The following is a 22493-nucleotide window of genomic DNA, read 5'->3' on the forward strand; positions in this document are numbered from 1 at the left end:
ATGTCACTTCCTGTCGCCTGGCACCAGAGCACATTTACAGCGACTCAAACGAGTGTAAGTCTTATTTATGTCCTAAATGGCTTATTTTGTGTCATTGTGTGTACTATATTGGGTAATAGGAGCGTAAAGGTGTCTATAAAGGTTGTTACTTCATGTCGAGAGGGCTCTAACAATGTTAAAAACTGTATTTAGAAGGTCGTAAACGGGTTTTCTATGCTCTAACTACAAAAAGAAAGGAGGGATTACTATAAAATGTAAATCTCAAATTGTATGCGAAGTAAATCTGCATTCTTCTCCTCCCCCGACCATGGCTGCTCTGTTGCGATTGGTCAGGGGTTGAGGGTGGGCTACAACCTTCAACCGCTCAGAACTTTGTAGAGACGCCCCCCTCAAGCGCTTACGTGCTAATGGTTATCAGCAAATGGTAAAAAAGAATGAAATAGAATTGGATGACTCTATGCTTTGGTCATGAAACAGCTGTTTGTAAAGTGACCATGAGGTACAGTAGGTCTTTAGCTCCCTGGAAAAAAATAAAAAATTCCCATTCGCCTTACTCTGCTTTAGAAACATAGTTCTTACGTCTGAAAAACACTTTTTGCCTGCCATTTTTGAGAAAAAGCGATACCGAGCAGCGGTACTTTCCAGAAGAAGTTACACTTTACAGGTAACTATGACGACATTTCTCCATGACCTGATGATGGAACACCTTCAAAAATGCGTGTTCTCTCGCAGTAGGTGTGAGTCAAAGAGAGCCCATGGGGGTCTCGAGAGGCGTGATTCACCGGTGGTGAGTGGGCGCTCGCCTACCGAACAGAGGAGATAATAACACGCTGTCGAAACGTCTCCCTGTTGGCAGTGGATGCAGTCACCGAGCCAGCTGTGAGCTGTTAGGCTTGGAGGTGAGGAGGAGGAGGACATGCGTGGTAACAGGCAGATAAGAGATGGAGAAGAATAGGTGGAGGCGGGGGTTCTTTTCACGCTGGCGTCGTGAAGTGGTGGTCTTGCCAATCGAGCTGCACGTTCACCAGAAACGAGCGAGGAAGGATGCATTGCTGATGTGAAGATGATGATGTTGAACTAGCGCGATGGCACACTGGCCCACTTAAACGCGGAACGCTTGCGTGGAAAGCTCAGCTGAAGATGCAAAGATAGTTAGCAGTAGGGGTGTAGCAGCCTGGTTTCATAAACTGCAGTACATCGCAGTCTCTTTGGGGTCGGGCATTCGAACCACAGTGTATTTGCAGATGTATTTTCTCTGCTTTTAAATGGAAAATAATTAGTTTTTTCGTGGTAACTTCACGAGAAAGTGGTTTGACGGCGCTGTCAGCGGGGGTAAGTGCTGCAGCTATGAACCCAGCAGAGGGCGCTGTCTTGCAAGTCAATTCACTCAACATTTTCCAGCAGGAAGATGCTTGGACAAGACGTGATGTTGCGTAACTGCACAGCTTGTAAATACAAAACTATATGTTTATACACTGCATCTGTATCTGTCGTACTTTATCATTTGTGTATATCCTGTGATGACACCTGTGGCATGTTCCAGTCGAGCTAATACACTACATGAACGAGTGTATTGTGTATCCATACATGCGTATTGTGATTACTGTATAATCAGAGCTTGGCCAGACAGTTCTTATGGATATATTCTGCAGTTATGGAGTTTATACCCCGTGGTATGTTATTCCCAGCACACGCTTTTGCCTTTCATGGCAGAAGGAATGGGTTTTATTCCAGGCCTGAGTCCAAACAGCCATCTGGGTAAAGGTTTTTTAAATCCGACAGGGGGGGGGAAAGAGCCCACGGTATATTGTAGCCTAGTGTAGTTTATACTGTATATTGTATCTCCACTATTGTAGTTTATAATCACTTTTCTACCCTGGGGTATATTCTAAGATAGTCTAGTATCTACCAGCTGTAGTCAAGGTTATTCCTTGGCCTGTATTCTCTATTTGTTCATAGCCCAGGGTATATTACAAGCTAGTCTAGTTTATACACAAGGGTGTAGTCTTGTTTATGCCCCAGGGTATATTCTGGGCTAGTCCGGTTTATACCCAGGGTCTTCTGTGTGCTTTTTTATCATATGCCTTTCATGGTCTGTGATTATTGAGATTATACCCAAAGGTATATTCCCGTCTTGACTACCCAGCAGGTTTATATTGTGCAGATGTTTAGTGGTGTTCTGGACTAGTCCACTTTATAATCTGGGTTTGTCATGTTTATAACAAAGGGATCTCTTCTGGGCTTGTCACGTTACTATGTTGGGTAGATTAACTAGTACTGTGTATACAGTAACTATACAGTGCACCAGGTACATAGTATTTTGGGCTTGGACGGGTTCTATTCTTTAACCCAGAGTACAGGGCTGACCAATCTTTGAATGTGATATCGACAGAAAGGGTATGAGGAAGTGCAGTCTTTCTGTATTATGTCGTATTTGAGTCGTGACCGCGCACAGCAGCAGAAGCAGCTCTGTTATTAACTGGGCGGACTCGGCGCGCTCACGATCGGCGGTGGTGGAGCGTTCGAGTGTCACATAAAAAGCCGCGCAACGCTGCCTTTCCTCTCAGTGCGACTGGACCGAACCCTCAAACGACGATCAGAACCGGCAGCGGTGACGCAAGTATGTGTTTAGTGTTACTTTTCTGCACATTTATCTGCATCAGCGGCGCTTTTCTGCTGCTGTTGATGTTTTTGTACGAAAGTAGGTCAAATACCTGTGTGACGTTGACGTATGTTTGGCATTACTTGTTCAACAGAGCTGTTAATTGTCAATTACAGATAAAGTCGTCTTTAATCTTGACACAGACATACCTCTTAAGTACCAATTGTTTGCTTTCGTGCTAACTCCTTATTTTGCAATCATCATGTTTCATCATAAGGGCTTGTTTTAAAAACTTCTTATTGACACCTCACCTTTCCAAAAGTAACAGACACGGGCGGGGTGCTCCATGTGATCCACGTCCACGCAGCAACACACCAAAAAGGTGAGTAAAAAAACACGGAATTACGTGGACGATTGCGTGGTCACTTCATTAGGTACACCTGCACCTTCAACCAAATTAGACAAATACAGATTAAATCGGATAATAACGGTCAGTTTTTGTCTTTTATGTAACCAGAATACCTAATAGTACCTCATGAAGTGACCTCTGAGTGTATTCGCTCTTGCAGGGGGTCTCCAACATGTCGCCCGCGAGCTGCCTGTAGCTCGCCAAATGATGTACATTGACTTTGACGGGGGTTTTTTGTACGGAGCGACGCAAATTGCAGACTGCTGGTTTGCCGTTGCATTTTGTCATTGTTTAGCCGCGAGATGATGACGTAATCATAAACGTCGAGCCCATTTTCAGAAGTAAACGGTCTTTCACTTTTATCGCGCTTTTCCACCTCCAAGGCAACTGGTGGGTCCAGTATCTTGCCCAAGGACACTTGGACACTACCACGGGAGGACGGAGGATGGAACTCCCAACCTTCAGGTTGAGCCATGCCGCCCCCAAGTTTGCGTCTTCAGAAAACTTCAGTTCAAAAATGCATTTTCTGTGGCTGTTTTTTTCCTGCTGCTTTTATTCTAGCGTGAAAAAGGTTGGAGACCCCTGTTCTAATGTATCCGATGGTTCTCAAACTGTTTACACTTAAAGTACCACCTCCGCTTCGCATCGAACGTGTGGCCGGTACTCCAAGTGATTTATTGGCTTGTAGCGTTCGAGGTGAGTTCAACGTTCCTTTGCTGATTTAGGAAAATCAGGCGTTCCTGAGTACCACTGTATGGAGCTCGTGAGCCGCCAGTGGTACCTGTGCCACAGTTTGAGAATCATCGCTCTTCCTGGCTCCTTTTTGAAATAATATTCAAATTACACTTCTGCCCACCTCATTCCCCTTCAGAAGACCCCCGGGATAGCTTCCACTTCACCTTGGGATGCAGGAGAGGATCTTTGCGGCCGCCACAGTGCTTCACTAGACAGTCATGGGGGACTCGTTCTTCAACTGCTGTTATTTCCCACCTCACCCCCCAGGCGAGGAGGAGCATCCCAGGTCCCGAGTGCACAACGAGAGCAGGATGGCCTCCCACCCGGGTCACATCTCGCCGGACAAGCGCTTCCTCATCATCTTCGACTTTGACGAGACCATCGTGGATGAGACCAGCGATGACATGGTGGTGCAGACCGCCCCGAGTCAGCACCTGCCCAACTGGCTGAAGGACACCTACCAGCAGGGCCGCTACAACGACTACATGCAGCGCGTCCTGGGCTACCTGGCCGAGCAGGGCGTCACCGAGAGCGACATACGCGGGGTCATGGAGAAGTTGCCCGCCACACCCGGCATGCTCACCCTCTTCCAGTTCCTCCGCAGCCGGCCCTCGCACGACTTCGAAGTGATCCTGGTGTCCGACGCCAACACCTTCTTCATTGAGTCGTGGCTGAGGCGTGCAGGTGCACGACCCCTCTTCCACCGCATCTTCAGCAACCCGGCCACCTTCAACAGGGACGGCCGCCTGGTGCTGAGGCCCTTCCACGCCCACGACTGCCCGCGGTGCCCGGAGAACATGTGCAAGCAGGCCATCATCCGGGAGTACGTGACTCGCCGGACACAGGAGCGAGGGCGCCCCTACCAAAGGGTCTTCTACGTGGGGGACGGAGCCAACGACTTCTGCCCGGCGCTCGCCCTGGGGCCCCGGGACGTGGCCTTCCCGCGGCGGGACTTCCCCATGCACCGGCTCATCACGGAAACCCACGAGTCCATGCCGGGGGAGTTCAAGGCGGTGACGGTGCCCTGGGCCACCGCAGAAGACGTGGTGCAGCGGCTGAGGAAGATAGTGACCGAGTAGGGAGAAAGGGTGGTCCTGGAGAGAAATGTATGGAGGCGGGGGCTACTTCAGGTTCAGTTCTACTGTCAGGAAGTGGCAACTTTGAAGGCAATAATTATATTACGTCATGCAAAATGTTTTCTATTCAGTTATTTTTCACAAAGTGCACTTTTCCATGTACTAATCTCGGCAGTATTCTTCAAGAAGGTGCTTCTCTTTAAATGACTATCTTGAAATGTACTGTGTGTCTTTATATGTTGTCAGTCTTTTTGTGTATTTACTCGGCAGGCCAAAGCCTGGTGAAGCAAACTATTACCAGCAACAGGAATAAAGCCATCAACTCAATCTGTTTGTGTGTGTTTGTATTGATTTATGACACTCAGCAGCAAAGTTCCAAAGAATTGTCTCTTAAAACACTTACTGCTTATATTTCCCAATCCTTATTGTCTGTCTACTGAATTGGCAATGATAGAACTATTTTACTCTACAATGGAGACTTTGGTATTTAAAAAACAAATAACTTAGCTTTAACGTGTTATTATTTGCAAATAAATGCAGGTTTGGTGTCATAATCGTTTTTTTATAAGTGGAAAACGTTGTTAAACTTTGATCTAGCGACTGTATAAAAACAGTCTTGTTGTAGTAAGCAGTTGTGACCGTAAGGGGGCGCCATAACCTCGTCAACATGTACAGTTTGGTTGTTCTGCCATCTGGCGGCCAAATAAATGCTACTACTTTTTATGTACGTCGATAATGTAGTGTAGTGTTTCTTTCTTGGCCGGTGTATAGCGCATGTGCAATAATAATTGACATTAAAAGTACACACTTGCAAATAACATGTTAAAGTAGTAGTTTTACCTAAATCGATCAATTGTCTTCAAGTGTTACTTTTGCAGTGGCAGAAAAAGTTGTGAAGTGCAAGTAAAAAGTATTATAAAATGTCAAAAAACAAAAAAGCACAACATATAACAGCTGATCGTATCAGTCAAATAATTCTCTTTGAGTGAAAGTATTTCTGAATTGCATTCTACTGACTGACCACTAGGTGCCGACGGGGCGATAGTGAGCCAGTTATTTTTAGATAGTCCGCTCTTTTAGCAGTGGAAGAAAAAAACACCGGAAGTAGCATTTCATGCGCATGGCTCTATTTGAAAAATATAGTACGTTGCAAGTAACTTCTATATTGTTAGCAAAGGAATACGTTAGTGCTTAGTTATAACAGACTACAGGTGAGTATTTTGTCTTCTCTTTGGGTAACAATTCAACCTAGTGAGGATACATGTTTGTAGTCGCTTCACAATAACGTAACGTGAACGTTGTCACTTCTTGTCATTCATTCTTTGCCTCGTTAGCTTAGTTGCATGCTAATACTTGAATGGGTAGAAAAATTAGCTCAATCCAGCAGCGCAAAATGAAAACGCAGCACACCCCTTCTAAAATGCAATATGAACCAGGCTTTTTTAAATCGTGAATATCGTCACTGCCGATGGAATCGCAAACTTGCAAGCTGAGTTAGCATTAGCTGCACTACGGAGTTCAATGAGCTAGTCGGTGTGAGGTCGCGAAATAAACCAAGTGTTAATTACGTTACGTGATCAGATAAGTTTTAGTGATGAATTATCGACAACTGAGCGCACAACAGCTTGTAACAAAGCAGATTGCAAGGCTAAAAAATGGCTTTTCGAACCTGCTCATTACGTCTGCTGCTTTTTTTTCACCGAAAAGTATTCGTATTAAAACATACACAACCCTTTCCTCAGTTCTCTGCAAAATGGAGGCTGATCTGTACGACGAATTTGGAAACTACATCGGTCCAGAGCTGGACTCTGATGACGATGAGGAAAATGACCTGGATGCGGAGGACAGAGACGTTGATGAGGTACAACCCCCCATATTTATTTACTAATGTTTTAGCTGATAATGTCACACACCAACGCGGTTTATTTATGTGTGCATACGTGCACGTTGTTAAAATAAAACTCTCCTCTGGCAGGGAGATGAGGACGATGAAGACGAGCCGGCTGATGCGGATGAGGACGTGCCCGGCATGGAGGTGGTCCTGCATGAGGACAAGAAGTACTACCCAACAGCAGAGGAGGTCTATGGGCCTGAAGTGGAAACCATCGTCCAGGAAGAAGACACGCAACCTCTTACAGGTGTGTGATAAAGAGAAGCAGATTTTGCTTTGTTTGTGCAGGTTTATCGATACTAAATATCAACACAAGCGAATTCCTCCTTTGTTTTCCCATCAGAGCCCATCATCAAGCCAGTGAGACACAAGCAGTTCACCCTGATGGAGCAAGAGTTACCGGCTACCGTTTATGACATGGAGTCAGTAACCCTCTACTGGCCTGTGATTGCGTTTGTATAATCTTTCCTGCTTGTTGTGTTGCGCTAAGTGGTGTTTTCCTCCTTGCCAGATTCCTTGCCGACTTGATGGATAGTCCCGAGCTGATCCGTAATGTCACTCTGTGTGGTCACCTCCACCACGGCAAGGTTAGATTCCTCCCTGCTTGCATCTGTGTGTCCTTTGCTGGAAGTCCTCCACGGCGTTTTGCCTAAGGAAACATATGCTCCCAATATCATCACAGTCTGTTCTCATAACATATGCTGTTTTTAAATGACTTCATAAAATGTTTCAATCCCCATCAGACCTGCTTTGTGGACTGCCTGATAGAGCAGACGCACCCTGAAATCAGGAAAAGGGATGACATAGATGTGAGTGTGCTAGCAAAGATAATCCAGCATCCATTCATTTTCATTGTAGGTTGTGGAAATCACTGCAGTCTAACACGCCTCTTGACTCTTTCAGCTCCGCTACACAGACATCCTCTTTACCGAACAGGAGGTGAGCACTTTCTTATAAACACCAGCTTTACAGATTTCAACAAACAAAAATCCTTTATCATCGCCCATTGTCCACATGTTTCTGGCAAAAGTCACAAGTAAACATGCCATCAGTGTTTAGCTTTGGTTTTGTTTATGCTGACAACCGGTTATGTTGATGCCAGCCATCCAGTACGGTGGGCGTCAACATAAGCAGGTTCCACTGTAAATGTAATTACAGCCGCCCAGTGGGGAGAAGGTAAAGTGTGTATTTGATCATCAAGTGGATAAAGTGTCTGGTTACTTTGTAGAAATGTAGTGCAGTAATCCCTCGCCACTTTGCGCTTTGAATTTTGCAGGCTCACTGTCAGTTTTTCAAAATGATATTAATAAATCACACTCTTTTGTGGTTGAATACAGCCAATTAGTAAAAAAAAGTGCTTATTAAAGCAAATTATACATATTTTAAACATCTTCTATCACAAAACCGGCTAAATGAACTAGCATATAAAGACATTCAGAAGACTCAGTCAAAGATGCTGTGGTGATATGTAGTATTCTACACTGGTCACTAGGTGTCAATAATGTTTGGTGAGACTTGCTCCCAAACAACAGCAGGCTTTGTGCAGGTTTAAATGATCTCACAATAGGCACAATCATTCCTAATGTGAGATACTGTTGCAGCTATAGCCCACGCCAAGCTTAACCTCAAGGGTCCTTAACAATGGACCCTCGGCATCACTTCCTGACATCACCCCCTGTCCGCTCCCCACTCAGCTCCCCGAGCACCAGAACCCATTACAGCAGCACACGAGTACGAGTGTTATTTATGTCTCAAATAGCTTATATTCTGTTATGTCTACTATATTGGGTAATGTGAGTGTAAAGGTGACTATAGGGGTGTTATTTAATGTCTAGAGGACTCAAATAGTGTTAAAAACTGTTTTTAGAAGGCCGTAAACTATGCTGCAACTATGAAAATGTTCCATTTATAAATAAGAAATCCTACTTCGCGGAAATTCACTTATCATGAAGGGGTCTGGAACCCATTAACTGCCTAAAGGAGGGATTACTGTATATAAATAGAAACAATTGGCTGATTATGTCCTGTGTGTATTTCACAGAGAGGGGTTGGCATCAAGAGTACCCCCGTCACAATGGTGCTGCCCGACTCCAGAGGCAAATCCTACCTGTTGAACATAATGGACACGCCGGGTACGGTGCTTCTTTTGCATGCGTATGCTCATTTTGTGGCGACACAACAGAAAGCAAACCCACTCTTGTCCCCTAAAGGTCACGTGAACTTCTCGGATGAGGTCACATCCAGCATCCGCATCTCAGACGGCATCATCCTCTTCATCGACGCGGCGGAAGGGGTACGTTTGTTTTTGTCATCTTGTTCCGATATGATCTAACTAAATGTGTCCCGTATTGGTTTGCAGGTGATGCTGAATACCGAGCGACTCATCAAACACGCCGTTCAGGAGCACATGGCCATCACCATCTGCATCAACAAGGTGGACCGACTCATCGTGGAGCTCAAACTGCCCCCCACGGACGCCTACTACAAACTTCGCCACATTGTGGACGAGGTCAACGGGTTGCTCAGGTAAAATTCCCTGTAGGCCCGTGGAGCCAAACAAGTGATTTCCTGTTCGAGAGTGTGTTCATTCATCCCACTTCCCCTCTCAGCACGTACTCCACAGATGAGAACTTGGTGGTTTCTCCTCTGCTCGGGAACGTCTGCTTTGCCAGCTCCCAGTACAGCATCTGTTTCACTCTGGGCTCCTTTGCCAAGATCTACGCGGATACTTATGGTGCGACGAAACACAACTAACAAGCCTGTTTTGTTCTGTTTTCATGCACCCCTCTTATATGAGTGTGTGGGTTTTTTTGCAGGTGACATCAACTACACTGAGTTTTCCAAGAGACTCTGGGGGGACATTTATTTTAACCCCAAAACGTGAGCGGTTTTAAACAATGTTTGAAATCGAGACAATGTTTTCTGCTCCCATGCCTTCATGGTTTTGTGTTTTGTATTTCATCCCAGACGCAAGTTCACCAAGAAAGCTCCCAGCAGTAACTCTCAGCGCAGCTTTGTGGAGTTTGTCCTGGAGCCTCTCTACAAAATCCTCTCACAGGTTGGAATGCATCTTTAAAAAACAAACAAAAAATAAAACTAGATCAATACAGCCTCTATGACATGTTCAGTTCCCTGGAGTTCCAATCAAGGATGTCTGTTTAGGTGGTTGGAGACGTGGACACATCTCTCCCCAGAGTCCTGGACGAGTTGGGGGTACACCTGTCCAAAGAAGAACTGAAACTCAACATCAGGCCGCTGCTGAGGCTGGTGTGTAACCGCTTCTTTGGAGAGTTCACTGGTATGCTTTTATTTTTATTCCGTTATTTAGTTTGGAAAGCAATGCCATGTGACTCCAGTGTTTGTGCGTGCAGTGCGTGCGTGCTTGTGTAATTGAGCTCTCTCCCTGCATAGGCTTTGTGGACATGTGCGTGCAGCACATCCCTTCACCACAGGAGGGCGCTCGGAACAAGATAGAACACACCTACACTGGAGGTCTGGACTCGGACCTGGGGGAGGCCATGGCGGAGTGTGACCCTGAAGTAAGTGTAACTGTTCAAGTTTAATTCAAGACAATGTTACTGATTTACAGTTTGAAAGTCTGGGGGCCACAAACATGTGCACACACACACACAAACATGCATGCGCGCAGCGTGGCCGCCTGTATTTCAATCTCCTCCACATAACATTTCACAAACCTGCGAAAGCATGCTGTTATCATGTAAATAAAATGAGGTTGTTTAATTTGTTTAATAAAAAATCAAAGTGTAGACCTGACAGGACGCTCATGCCCTACTGAAGCTTATTGCCAACCTTAACACGCCAACAGCAGTGTTCAACTCAAACGCGGGCTTGTACACTTTTGTAGCTCCTGACTCCAGCAGCAACCACACTTCCTGCTTATTCACCAATCACAGTCAAGAAACACTGCATTCCACTTGGAAGACTTCCATATCCCAAATTGTAATCCTTATCCCTTCCTCACCTTCATCAGGGTCCTCTGATGTGCCACACCACTAAGATGTACAGCACAGAGGACGGTGTGCAGTTCCACGCGTTTGGCAGGGTGCTGAGCGGCACCATCCAGGCAGGCCAGCCAGTCAAGGTTTTAGGAGAGAACTACACCCTGGAGGATGAGGAGGATTCCCAGGTCTGTACCGTGGGCCGGCTTTGGATTTCAGTCGCCAGGTATGCCTCGAGGATTGGCCTTAATTGACAGTTAAAAGTCAACGGGGGCAGGGGGGTTCTTTTTTTGTTAAATCTCATCTCTTCCACCCCTTTTTAAAATATATATATATATATATATATATATAAGATACCAAATTGAAGTCAATCGAGTGCCTGCTGGGAACTGGGTCCTAATTGAAGGATGCGACCAGCCCATAGTCAAGACTGCCACCATCACGGAGCCCAGAGGGAACGAAGAGGTGCGACTGGACTTTCTTAAAGCCTAAAAAAAAAGCACATTAGATGAGTGATTCACACTTATTATGACTCCTCTATCTCCAGGCTCAGATTTTCAGGCCGTTGAAGTTCAACACGGCGTCAGTGATAAAGATCGCCGTGGAGCCCGTCAACCCATCAGAGCTGCCCAAAATGCTGGACGGACTGAGGAAGGTCAACAAGAGTTACCCCTCCCTCACCACGAAGGTACATCAATATCCATCTGACTGGCTGACTGACAATGACATAAGCAGTTGTCAAGATAATCTGGGGGGGAGACGGTGTTAGATTCTGTGGTACAACAGATTAATACTGCCATGCCTTTTATTTTGAGGCTTACTTTGCACTGAAGAGGAAGTCACTGTGTGCATGTTTTCAATTTAAAGGGACTGTAGGCAACTGGCTCAAGATTACATTTTTTGTTTTTAAACCAAAAAATTTAACGCCACCATTAGCGGCTAATATACAGTATGTTACTAATGATGGTTAGTAAAAGAACAGATCATACAAAAAAAAACATCTTTCTCGAAATCAACAGTTAAACTGCATAAAAACTGTGGTAAATTTTTGTTTGGCCCGTATAAAAAGATGTGAGTTTGTGGATGTCACTCACAGCTGGCTGGTATTCACGCACATGTCCGTGGAACGTACACACACACACAAAAGCAGCCTCAGACCGGTGAACCACAATTTGCATTGATGTTGTTACGATAAGCTGTGTGTTCAATGACGACTAACGTTTGTTGCTAAACTTTTCCAAATCGCTATCATTGGCTGACAACAAACACAACTCGTGTTAATTTCGTGGGCCGCACTTTACGTAGTCAAAGCAGGGAGAGGACGTGATATTATGTCTTCAGCACTTTTAAATGTTGGTGCCCCCGAATCAGACGGGGAACCCTTTGCATACAGTCCCCTACACTTTAGTGGTAGTAGCATCAGGAGTCTGAGCAATAATGATGAAATTAACAATACTACAACACAAGTTTGCATCAACAGACCAGTTTTTCATAGAAATGACCCTTCTGGCTCTCAAACTGCTTGTCCACATCGACATAAGCAGGCACTCTTTAGTAATAAGAACACAGCAGACCAGGACTTGTTCAGTTGGTTGACATAGACAGGCTGTCGACTTAAGTGGGGTTTCCACTGTAGTGATGTGTCATTGGGAGATTTGCTTTGTTCTTGTGTGGCCTTCAGGTGGAAGAGTCGGGAGAACACGTCATCTTGGGCACAGGGGAGCTCTACCTGGACTGTGTCATGCACGACCTGCGCAAGATGTACTCTGAGATTGACATCAAAGTAATGGACTCATTCTGCCTTCTACTACATACAGTACAGGCCAAACGTTTGGACACACACAATACAACCCCATGGTCCCAAACCCATCAATAAGACAAGAAATTCCACTAAGTAACCCTGACAAGGCACACCTGTGGAGTGAAAACCTTTTCAGGTGACTACCTCATGAAGCTCATTGAGAGAACACCAACGGTTTGCAGCACGATCAAAAAAAGCAAAGGGTGGCTACTTTGAGGAATCTAAAATGTAAGACATATTTAGAGTTATTTCTCACTTTTTTGTTAAGTGCATAATTCCACGTGTTCATTCATAGTTTTGAGTATCAACAATGTAAACAGTCATGAAAATAAGGAAAACTCATTGAACGAGAAGGTGTATCCAAACTTGGCTTGTACGGTACGTCTTTAAGTCCTTTTTAGAATGTCCTTTTCTTTTGCAACAGCTCTTGTTTACGTCCGCAGGTTGCCGACCCAGTTGTGACCTTCTGCGAAACGGTCGTGGAGACGTCGTCCCTCAAATGTTTTGCTGAGACGCCAAACAAAAAGTGAGTGTCGGTGTAGATGCACAAAGAAGTGAAAACATAAGAAACATCCCTCATTGTGTCAATCACAAATCCAATGTAAACGCAAAACATGTAATAATATCCCACATTTAACATTTGGGAGATAAATATGTTTACTGCTGGGGGGTAGACCTCCTGCAGCCTACTCCAGAGGACCGTGTCAGTGTGAGTGATTGACAGCTGTGTGATGTGATGTGATTGGCAGGAATAAGATCACCATGATCGCTGAGCCCTTGGAGAAGGGGCTGGCCGAGGACATCGAGAACGAAGTGGTGCAAATCACGTGGAACAGGTACGACACGAGACCACCTCGCCCATTAAAGTCTTAAAGTAATGAAATGAAAAGGGCGATTAAGTCGAGGTGTAACGTGCCTTCCGTGTTCGACGTACCTCCAGACATTTATGTCCGATAATGGCCCCCGAAGCTTTTGAAAGTTGCCGTATTTCACAGCCTTATTCCTCTTTTATCCCTCGGTTTGAAGGCACAAATGCACAAGCATGTAAGAGTGATTTGTTCTTTTAATTAAAGGCAGTGATTGAAGAATGCAGAGCATTCAGTGGTCACCTGTTCCTTTGATGGTAAAACCACCAAATATTCTTCCTGCAAACTCTTAGGTGCACAGCCACTTTCCCCCTTTTCAAGCTGATAACATTCTGATGAGTTTTAATTCAGCAGAGTGTGTTTTCCGGAATCAAATTTAACATTTAATTAAAATGCAGATTTATAGAACGCACATGCGGGGCGTTTCCCTTCCGGAATATTTGGACAGAAAATAAAAGATGGTGTGCTGTGTTTGGTGAAAAGAACGTGGAGCTTTTTTAAGAGCCTTCTCTCCGTATTGATCTGCTCACTTACACTAATTGAAAATGCTCTAAAAGCACGCATGAGATTTCCCGTCTCTGTGACACTATATACAGCATATATACACTATATGTGTGCCTTACCGCTTGTAAGCTTCCTTTTGTGCGGCGAGGTCATGCGGGTGCAGCGGTGCCAGAAGAGTGACACACTTCACACCCCATTAGACCAAAACCTCCGCTCTGCTCTTCCTCTTCCATTAACCCCTCAAGCCCCCCAATCAACCAATCTCCTTTATGTTACAGCTGACACTTCACGCACCTTTTCTTACCGCTTCCTCTCGCTCTCTCTGCCCCCAGGAAGAAGCTGGGGGAGTTTTTCCAGACCAAGTATGACTGGGATCTGCTGGCCGCTAGGTCCATCTGGGCCTTTGGACCCGACACGACGGGACCCAACATCCTTGTGGACGACACACTGCCCTCTGAGGTCAGCTAAATGGTTATACTGTCAAAATATGACGAGTGTGAAAGTGCTTTCCACCAAAGTCCGCATACAGCCAAACGTAGGGATGCGGGGTACGTTTTGGACATTAAAGATGCCAGAACCAATCCAATGTAGGTTAATATATGTGAAGATATCTTAACTTGGGTGGGTGACAAAGTAAATTAGTGTAATATCTACTAAAGTATAATGTCATGTAAAGAAATGTACTTTTTAGAATATGCAGGGACATTAAAAAATGAGCCCCGGGCTGCATTTTGGGCACTCCTGACTTACAGAGACACAACCATACAGCGATACAACCATAAAAATGTCTGTTATAAACACACGGCTTGCTCTTCCCCTCTCCAAACCTTCCTCTTAGCTTAACGTTCGCCTCCGATTTTCAGTAAAAGCGATTGTAATTAATAGACTACATACAGCTTTACAACCCTCCGTCTTTCTTCAGTTGTTATTGTTTACTCACAACGGAAGCTAACATACTAAATGCACAATCTTCGCTCACTTATTCAACTCATATTACATTATAAAATCCATAGGTTTTATATATATATCTTTTTTTTTTTTTTATAACTGAAATTCATGAATGTGCAGGCATCCACTGTATTGGAATAACTGCAACATTGCTCTCAATGAGAGTATCAGATGAAAACTTTGTTGTTTTTAATGGAATTCTTTATGTGGTTTGTTATTTCCGACAGGTGGACAAGGCGCTGCTTGGCTCGGTCAAAGACAGCATCGTTCAGGGTTTCCAGTGGGGCACCAGGGAGGGGCCTCTCTGTGACGAGCGTAAGGTTCATCCTTATTCCTGTTGCACCCTTTGGTACAATTTCAACCAAGTGTTTTCAAATCAAGACCGCTGTCTGACTCCGAGAGCTAATGCTAACAACAAAGCATCGTTTATCATTTGTAAAACGAGACACAAATAGGCATGCGGGCACATCGTCTGAGCCATGATTTGTGATGGTGATGATTGTATGCCTCGGGAGCTGCCAATTGCTCCTCGGTAGCCATAAATGATGTCTGATGAGACTTTAAATTGACCCTGTTTCATAAGCTGGTTGGAAACATCCTTACAGTGGCTGGGTTTCAATTCGCACACTTCCATACTGTACTTACACTATACCGATGTTGTACTCAACACGCACCAAATGGTGAGTGTGCAGCGCTGTCAATCATCGCCATCTTGGCTAGGTAGCAGAAGGGGAGGGACTAACTCAAGTGGTTGCAATTCACAATTAAAAAGACAAGAAAAAGAGGAGGAAGTGGATAAATATTGGGATTGTCTTTTCTGGTAAGTGCACAAAGACGGTAATCTGGACTTGTTGAAGTGTATTTATGGAAATATTAGCTTAATTTGACCACTTTGTACCCTTGACTTGAGTGTAAAAGACTCTCCTTCCTTCCTCCTTGGCCTTTCCTTGCTCTCAATCTTCCTGTCCTGCCCTCAGCCATCAGGAATGTGAAGTTCAAGATCCTGGATGCGGTCATCGCCCAGGAGCCACTGCACCGAGGAGGAGGCCAGGTTATCCCGACCGCCAGGAGGGTGGTGTACTCGGCCTTCCTCATGGTGAGCTCACAGAGACCCCTACACCGCCCCACCCCACCCCACCCCTCCTGTCTCCTATCTGCCATTAAGAATGGCTTTCTTTAATGTTCCATTACCTTGATTACACTTTGCATTTTTGCTGACATCATTCTCTTTAATTGCGGGGCGGTGACGTTCCTCTTTGGCCGCTTTGGCTCGTCTCCTCAGCTCGTTTTTGACCGCGTGGCCGTCATGGGTCACCTGTTCATGCATTAGCCACATGCTTACAAAAAGAAACATATGGTTCCTTGTGTTACAGGCAACTCCACGGTTGATGGAGCCTTACTACTTTGTGGAGGTTCAGGCTCCGGCTGACTGTGTGTCCGCTGTCTACACGGTGCTGGCCCGACGGAGGTCTGTCCCTGCTTTGATTCACGAGAGCAACATCAACACTGACCTGTCATTTGCTTATTAAACGTGCCGCCGTCTCACAGGGGCCACGTCACTCAGGACGCGCCGATCCCAGGCTCGCCACTCTACACCATCAAGGCTTTTATCCCAGCCATCGACTCCTTCGGCTTCGAGACCGACCTCCGCACTCACACTCAGGGGCAGGCCTTCGCGCTGTCCGTCTTCCATCACTGGCAGGTATGAGTTAGATTACATGTCGCCCAATCGAAGCGGCCGGTAAACACAGCTTGCTTTGAAGCCTGCTGCACGCAGCCTCATTTAATTCTTTATTGTACAGTGGAACCTTGGTTAGCAATGTTTTTCGGTTAACTTAAAACATTTACGCCCAAATGTTCCCGCTGTTTACGCACATTTTCATTTTAGCATACAATACAGCGTGCGTGCGTGCGTCTGGTCATGTTATTAAAACACTGCATGAGTCCACCTGTGTCAATGTATTTTTATCACACAACGTCCATAGCCTCAAACAAAGAAGCTAGCTTGCTAAGTTACAAAATGGCAGCCAGAACTGAAAGTCCGTTGACCCTCAAAAATGTTCAACACCAAACACGCTTTTACAGTTTCACATGCATAAAACAATTCTAAATGCATATAAATGATGAATGAAAGGGATAAATAAACGTTTAAGGTTACGTTTACCTTTTATTGAAGACGTGACTCTTGATGCGAGTGTTTCCAAAGACGCAATGTCGCAGCGAGATACAACACGGACACCGTCTTCCTGTTTTGTCATGAGGTATTTCTTGAATTCAATTCAATTTAGTAGTGTTTTTCACCTCCTTTATCAAAATGCTGGCACCTAAAACTTTCTGTGGCTTCATTTTGGGTTATTGAGGTGAAAAACACTATTCAATCAAGAAATAACTCATGGCAAAACAGGAAGGTGGTGTCCATGGGGTGTCTTGCTGCCATATCGTGTCTATGCGAACACTCGCATCAAGAATCACGTCTTCAGTGAAGGTAAAAGTAACCCTAAGTGTTCATTTATCCCTTTCAGTCATCATTGATATGCATTTGGAATTGCTTCCTGCATGTAAAACTATAAGCATGTGTTTTGGCTTCCTGGAACGGACTAATTGGATTTACATGATTTCTTATGGGAAAATTGATGCGGTTAGCGTCCGTTTTGGTTAGAGTCGGACCTTCTGGAACAAATTAATGACGCTATCCAAGGTTCCACTGTATTTCATACGTCCTTTGTGTGTTCTGTGTACAGTGTGAGTTAATTACACCAAACCCCGACTTACCTCGCAGTCAGGGGACGGAACTCGTACATAACCCGAGGACCACCACATATAACCCCTCCTACAGGGAGACTTGTTTACGTACACGCATGATGTGTTTTTGTCTGTTTTACTTCCCGTTTCCTACTTTGGGTTGACATATTCTGGGAATTTCCTCATTGGGAAACTTTTGATAGGCTTTAACATGAATAATATATGGAAATGTACAGGAAAGAATGTGTGGTCACTTCTCCACACAGTTGTATATGCATCTTATTGTATTATGCAGGTGTAATGCGTCCTGTGAATTTGGTGCTCACCATCTAATCCAGTGCTCCAAATAAAATGCTATACAGCGCAGAAAGCATTAAACACAGAAATCCCAAGTGTGAAGTAACACCTTATGCACACGTGCTAAACCCGTGCACAAACATCCGTCATGCTGCGCCCGCCTTCCACGTGCGCCTGTCCGCCACTCAGCCTAAATCACTGTTGAAGTGCGGCGTTGAGTCATTAAGATTTAAGTCTGTCTCCGGCTGCCGTGTACGACATGCGTTTGTGCGTGCTCTGCGGCTGTCGGCGAACATTAAGCCCACTCTGAGGCGGGGGAGGGGCATGATTACTGTACGCCACAGTCCTTCATGTGGAAGGGAAAGCAATCGCTCGGGCTAAAAGCTGTCCTGTAGCACCTGAACGATTCAGAGGGAGCGTATGGAATGCACTCGTTCAGCTGGAAGAAGTGCACACTTGAATGTGTTCAACTTTTACAAGTATGCGAAAGTGATGATACGGTGTCAAACATTCTGCATAAATTATCTGCCGTCCCGGGCAATGATTTATTCCCACACGTCCAGGTCACATGGCGTGTCCTTGTCCCACAAGGATCTCCCTGGCCTCCAGAACCAGTCCCGTCATTGCTCGCGTGATTACATATTTACTTACTCAGCATCCGTCTTCTCCGCCACGGCGCTTTGACAGAGATAGACGCTGGCTAGCACATATTGATTCAGCTGTGTGTTTGCCCCATTAAACTCGTTAGCGTGGCGTTCTTCTGCCAGGACCGGCTTGTAATCGGTGTCAACTTTCTGTTTCATCCATCTGTTGATTTGCCTTCAGTCTATGCATTTGTTATTCTCTAGCTGAGGCCAGGAAACACGCGACCTAACTTTCAACTTTGGGAAGAAGCGCCTTCCCCAAAAAAGACACAGCGTGTCGTTACATTGTCACCTGATGATGATGATGATGATGAGCAAGCTTCTGCAAGGCTCCTTGCCTGGCATGCCTTCGGTCAGCATGACTCAAATCATTCCACAAGACAACCTGCCAACGCGGCACTGACACCAGCGTTGGTCACCAGCGCTGCTCGCACGTCGCCTCCTCCATCAACTTGATGGGCGCCGTTCCCGAGTCAGAAGCTTGCCAACGAATCAGATAATATGAGGGGGAGGGGGAGTCGGAGAGCCGCCTCCGAAAGGCGTCCACTCAGCGGGAACGTCACGCGTCTTTCACCTTGATGGATTGTTTCTGGGATTTTTACCTCAGCTTGATATAAATGAAAAGATATCCCGAGTGGACCAGCTGCAGCTTGTCTCGGGTGCTTGAAGTTTGTTGTAATTTGATTTTGGACAAGGTGCTTTTAAATAGTTACAATGGATATCAGATGGAAAACTAGTCTCTCTGGATGACAAATGTTTGTTTTTCCGAGCACAATTTGATGTCTTTAAAGGAAAAGTGCACTTTTTTGGGGAATTTTGCCCATCATCCACAATCCCTATGTGAGACATGAACACGTCTTTCCTGTGCATTCTAAAGACACAAAAACATCAAACGAGGCAGGTAATGAATGCACATGATGGGACACGCCTATTCTGCCTAGAAAGCCAGCTATTAAAACAGCTACAAAAACCTCCAACAAGGTTTTATGTACATGCTTTGACCATTTAGTAACAGCTACATTTGTGACAACATGTAATACTTACAGTATTTTGGCCATTTTGAGCATGAGCAGAGCTCCCGTCCTGGGCGCATGGATTTCACATAGCAACATAGAAACAAACACAACATACAGCTAGCGTTAACTTTTCCAAACTCAAAAACAAAACAACAGCAGCAGTGGCGGCAGCTCCAATATGTAGCGTTACCTTTCCGTAGTGGCCTGAGACGTTGTGAGCGCAGCGCTGTGAGCGAGTGTGTGGTGAAGCTCGTCGCTAACCGATGTGGTGTGGCGAGGTGTCACTATGCGAGTAACAAAGTTCTTCGGCATAACAATGTTAGTAACAATAATAATAATGTCGCCGTAGCTTGTTTAATATGGATGGCACATCAAATGTTGGTGCTTTTTGGAGTTTATTCAGAAGACCCTTTAGGAGGAATAGGTGCGTGCCATTACGTATATTCTTAGCCGCCTCTTTATCTGTTTTTATATCTTTAGAACGGACAGAAAAAGAAAGTGTGTGTGCATGTCTCACATAAGGATTGTGGATGATGGGCAAAATTCCCCCCAAAAAGTGCATTTTTCCTTTAAATGTGATTAATAAAGGTTTAAGACTACAGTGGGACCTCGGATTTTGTCATTAATCAAAAAGCATGTCTGAAAGCCTTTTCATCTAACACTAAGAAATACGCAGTGCGCTTGAACCGCTCATCAGTGTAGGGCGCTCAGTGCTGAATAGCAAGAAAGGAGACAGAAACAGAGTTGTTCATCATTTTGTGTGTGTTCTGTGAACAAATAAACCACACACATAATAAACATGATTAAGACCGATTCAGTAACGCATGGATGCTTTGTTTCGACACTTGATTCGTGGAATAACACACGGGCAACTGGGCTAGGTTGTTAGGCACAGTGTTACAAAAACCTATAGACATATTTTTAGCAATCACCTCCATCGAAGACCAAGGTACCGCTGTCAATTTGTCAAGTGATGGAAGAACATGATTTAGCATTTACAAGTCTGTCACATGACATTTACAAGTCTGTATGGGTATGGATGCTAGTCATAAGTTGTAACTTTTACTCCTGAACCGCTGCACACAAAAGGGTGAAATTGTGTCAAGACATTCACCCCTACTGTGTTGCCTGTGCTATTATTTTTCGGACATATTCACCACATGAATGGCGCTGTTATGAAACCCCATAAGTCAGATTTACATTATAAATTTCTCACACCACGCATCGTAACTTGAGCGTGTTTAGCCGAATCCTCACCAAATTAGGTTTCAAGGGATTGACAAGCACAACTGTGTATATAATCCGAGCAAATTGGTTGAAACACATGCCCCCCCCCCCACACACCATCCCCCTCGTCCCTCCTGTCTTCTGCAGATCGTTCCCGGCGACCCGTTGGACAAGAGCATTGTGATCAGACCTCTGGAGCCTCAACCCGCCCCCCACCTGGCCAGAGAGTTCATGATCAAGACCCGACGGCGCAAGGTGAGTGACGACTTCTCGCACACACGCACACGCACACGCACACGCACACACACACACCTGACCGACATCCTGTATCGTGGCAGGGCTTGAGCGAGGACGTGAGCATCAGCAAGTTCTTCGATGACCCTATGTTGCTGGAGCTGGCCAAGCAGGATGTTGTGTTGAACTATCCCATGTGAGACACAAAAAAACATCCACCAGTCCAATTTTCTTTTGTATCTGTTTTTATTTTCGGTATGTATAAAATGATTGTTGTAGAATACACCAAACCTGAAAGTTTTGGGTTTTTTTTAAAGAAAATGTCAACCTGTCTGAACAATGGTAATAAAAAAAAAGAATCGTATTTGTATTTGAAAGCTGTTTCATGATTGTCTTTATTCCACTATAAAGTAGGGGTAGGTCCAATCTGATCCAGTATCACCATAACACTGTAATCCAGGTATCGAAAACTGCCGATCCATGAGCCACATCTGTGCGTTCATGTTATCAGCAAACTTAGCCAAAAGGTTATCAGCGAATGTCGCTGCCTCCACGCATGCACTGTGGCTGTCCTCACACACACCAGCGCCCCCGCCGGACTCGTTCACAGCCACACAAAACAGTCAGACGGCTACACGGCACAAAACTTTCAGGTGGCTACAATGTCAACTACAATAATTACATTGTAGAGACCCGGGGGTGATGTGCGATGGTAGGAGCTGTGTGTTGTCTGTGAAGCCCTGAATGTGTGAGACTGCTTACTTCTGTGTGTGTGTGTGTGTGTGTGTGTGTGTGTGTGTGTGTGTGTGTGGAGACATCTAGGTTCCTTCCAGCTGCACTTGCTTATATTCTTTTACCGTGGTTTCATATTAATTTCATGGTATTTGTATCGTCAGATATCCTAATTCAAGTGTGGATTGGTGCATCCCTATTTTGAAGCCTGAATTTGTCCCCATTAAAATGTCACCTCATAGTTTACTTTCTCGGGTTACAGCAGGGGTGTCCAAACTTTTTCCAGCGTGGGCCACATACTGAAAAATGAAAGGATGCAAGAGCCTCTTTGATATTTACCTCCGCCGAGCGCAGTGCGGAGGTTATGTTTTTGCCGGCGTTTATCTGTTTGTTTGTTTGATTTGTTTGTTTAACTTTTAAAAATTGATTTGGATAAAATTTTCCGGAATTGACGGAAATGGGATATGGAAGAACTCATTAAATTTTGGGGGTGATCCGGATCACCGCCTGGATCCAGGAATGTTTTTAAAGGAGTCTTTAACTTTGCAAGAGAGAGGCCCATTTTCGGCATTTGTGCATAGAACTCCACAAGAAATGGTCAGAGCACCTGGAAAAATCATACAGGGCACGTTTCCAACAGGTTCTACTAAATATCAAAGACCGATCTAGAAAATATAAGATTATTATGTTTGGGATTATTATGTTGGGTTAATTGGTGACTCTAAATTGTCCATAGGTATGAATGTGAGTGTGAATGGTTGGTTGTCTATATGCGTACCTCGCCGGAAGTCAGCTGGGGTAGGCTCCAGC

General features: G+C 45.0%; 2 protein-coding genes across 4 annotated transcripts; both read left to right on the forward strand.

Annotated features, from left to right (window-relative positions):
* Positions 1-1789: 1789 nt before the first annotated feature.
* phospho1 (phosphoethanolamine/phosphocholine phosphatase 1) lies at positions 1790-5149 on the forward strand. Of its 3 annotated transcripts, none has more exons than XM_054760142.1 (3): positions 1790-2620; positions 2925-2984; positions 4014-5149. In XM_054760142.1, exon 3 carries the CDS (start codon positions 4058-4060, stop codon positions 4823-4825), a length of 768 nt encoding a protein of 255 aa, XP_054616117.1. In that variant the 5' UTR covers positions 1790-2620; positions 2925-2984; positions 4014-4057; the 3' UTR covers positions 4826-5149. The 3 variants fall into 3 exon arrangements, with proteins under 3 accessions (XP_054616117.1, XP_054616116.1, XP_054616115.1); XM_054760141.1 differs by having other exon boundaries at positions 1796-2620; positions 3886-5149; XM_054760140.1 differs by having other exon boundaries at positions 1798-2620; positions 3883-5149.
* A 614-nt stretch (positions 5150-5763) lies between these two features.
* On the forward strand, positions 5764-21320 carry eftud2 (elongation factor Tu GTP binding domain containing 2). Its single transcript, XM_054760139.1, has 28 exons — positions 5764-6033; positions 6565-6683; positions 6798-6960; positions 7057-7135; positions 7225-7300; positions 7457-7522; positions 7617-7652; positions 8755-8845; positions 8924-9006; positions 9073-9239; positions 9323-9447; positions 9530-9593; positions 9681-9771; positions 9876-10011; positions 10125-10252; positions 10705-10898; positions 11026-11137; positions 11220-11360; positions 12354-12455; positions 12917-12999; positions 13223-13309; positions 14176-14302; positions 15019-15106; positions 15769-15887; positions 16165-16259; positions 16340-16493; positions 20865-20972; positions 21056-21320. Exons 2-28 carry the CDS (start codon positions 6576-6578, stop codon positions 21149-21151), a joined length of 2919 nt encoding a protein of 972 aa, XP_054616114.1. The 5' UTR covers positions 5764-6033; positions 6565-6575; the 3' UTR covers positions 21152-21320.
* Positions 21321-22493: the final 1173 nt, after the last annotated feature.

This window comes from Dunckerocampus dactyliophorus, chromosome 18, assembly GCF_027744805.1.
Source record: "Dunckerocampus dactyliophorus isolate RoL2022-P2 chromosome 18, RoL_Ddac_1.1, whole genome shotgun sequence".
NCBI lineage: Eukaryota > Metazoa > Chordata > Actinopteri > Syngnathiformes > Syngnathidae > Dunckerocampus > Dunckerocampus dactyliophorus.

Coding starts and splice junctions, on each gene's coding strand:
- phospho1 (XM_054760141.1), top strand. CDS start 3,965: ATGGGGGACTCGTTCTTCAACTGCTGTTATTTCCCACCTCACCCCCCA.
- eftud2 (XM_054760139.1), top strand. CDS start 6,576: ATGGAGGCTGATCTGTACGACGAATTTGGAAACTACATCGGTCCAGAG. Junction 7,136..7,224: donor GCTACCGTTTATGACATGGA/GTCAGTAACCCT, acceptor CCTCCTTGCCAG/ATTCCTTGCCGACTTGATGG. Junction 9,772..9,875: donor TCTACAAAATCCTCTCACAG/GTTGGAATGCAT, acceptor ATGTCTGTTTAG/GTGGTTGGAGACGTGGACAC.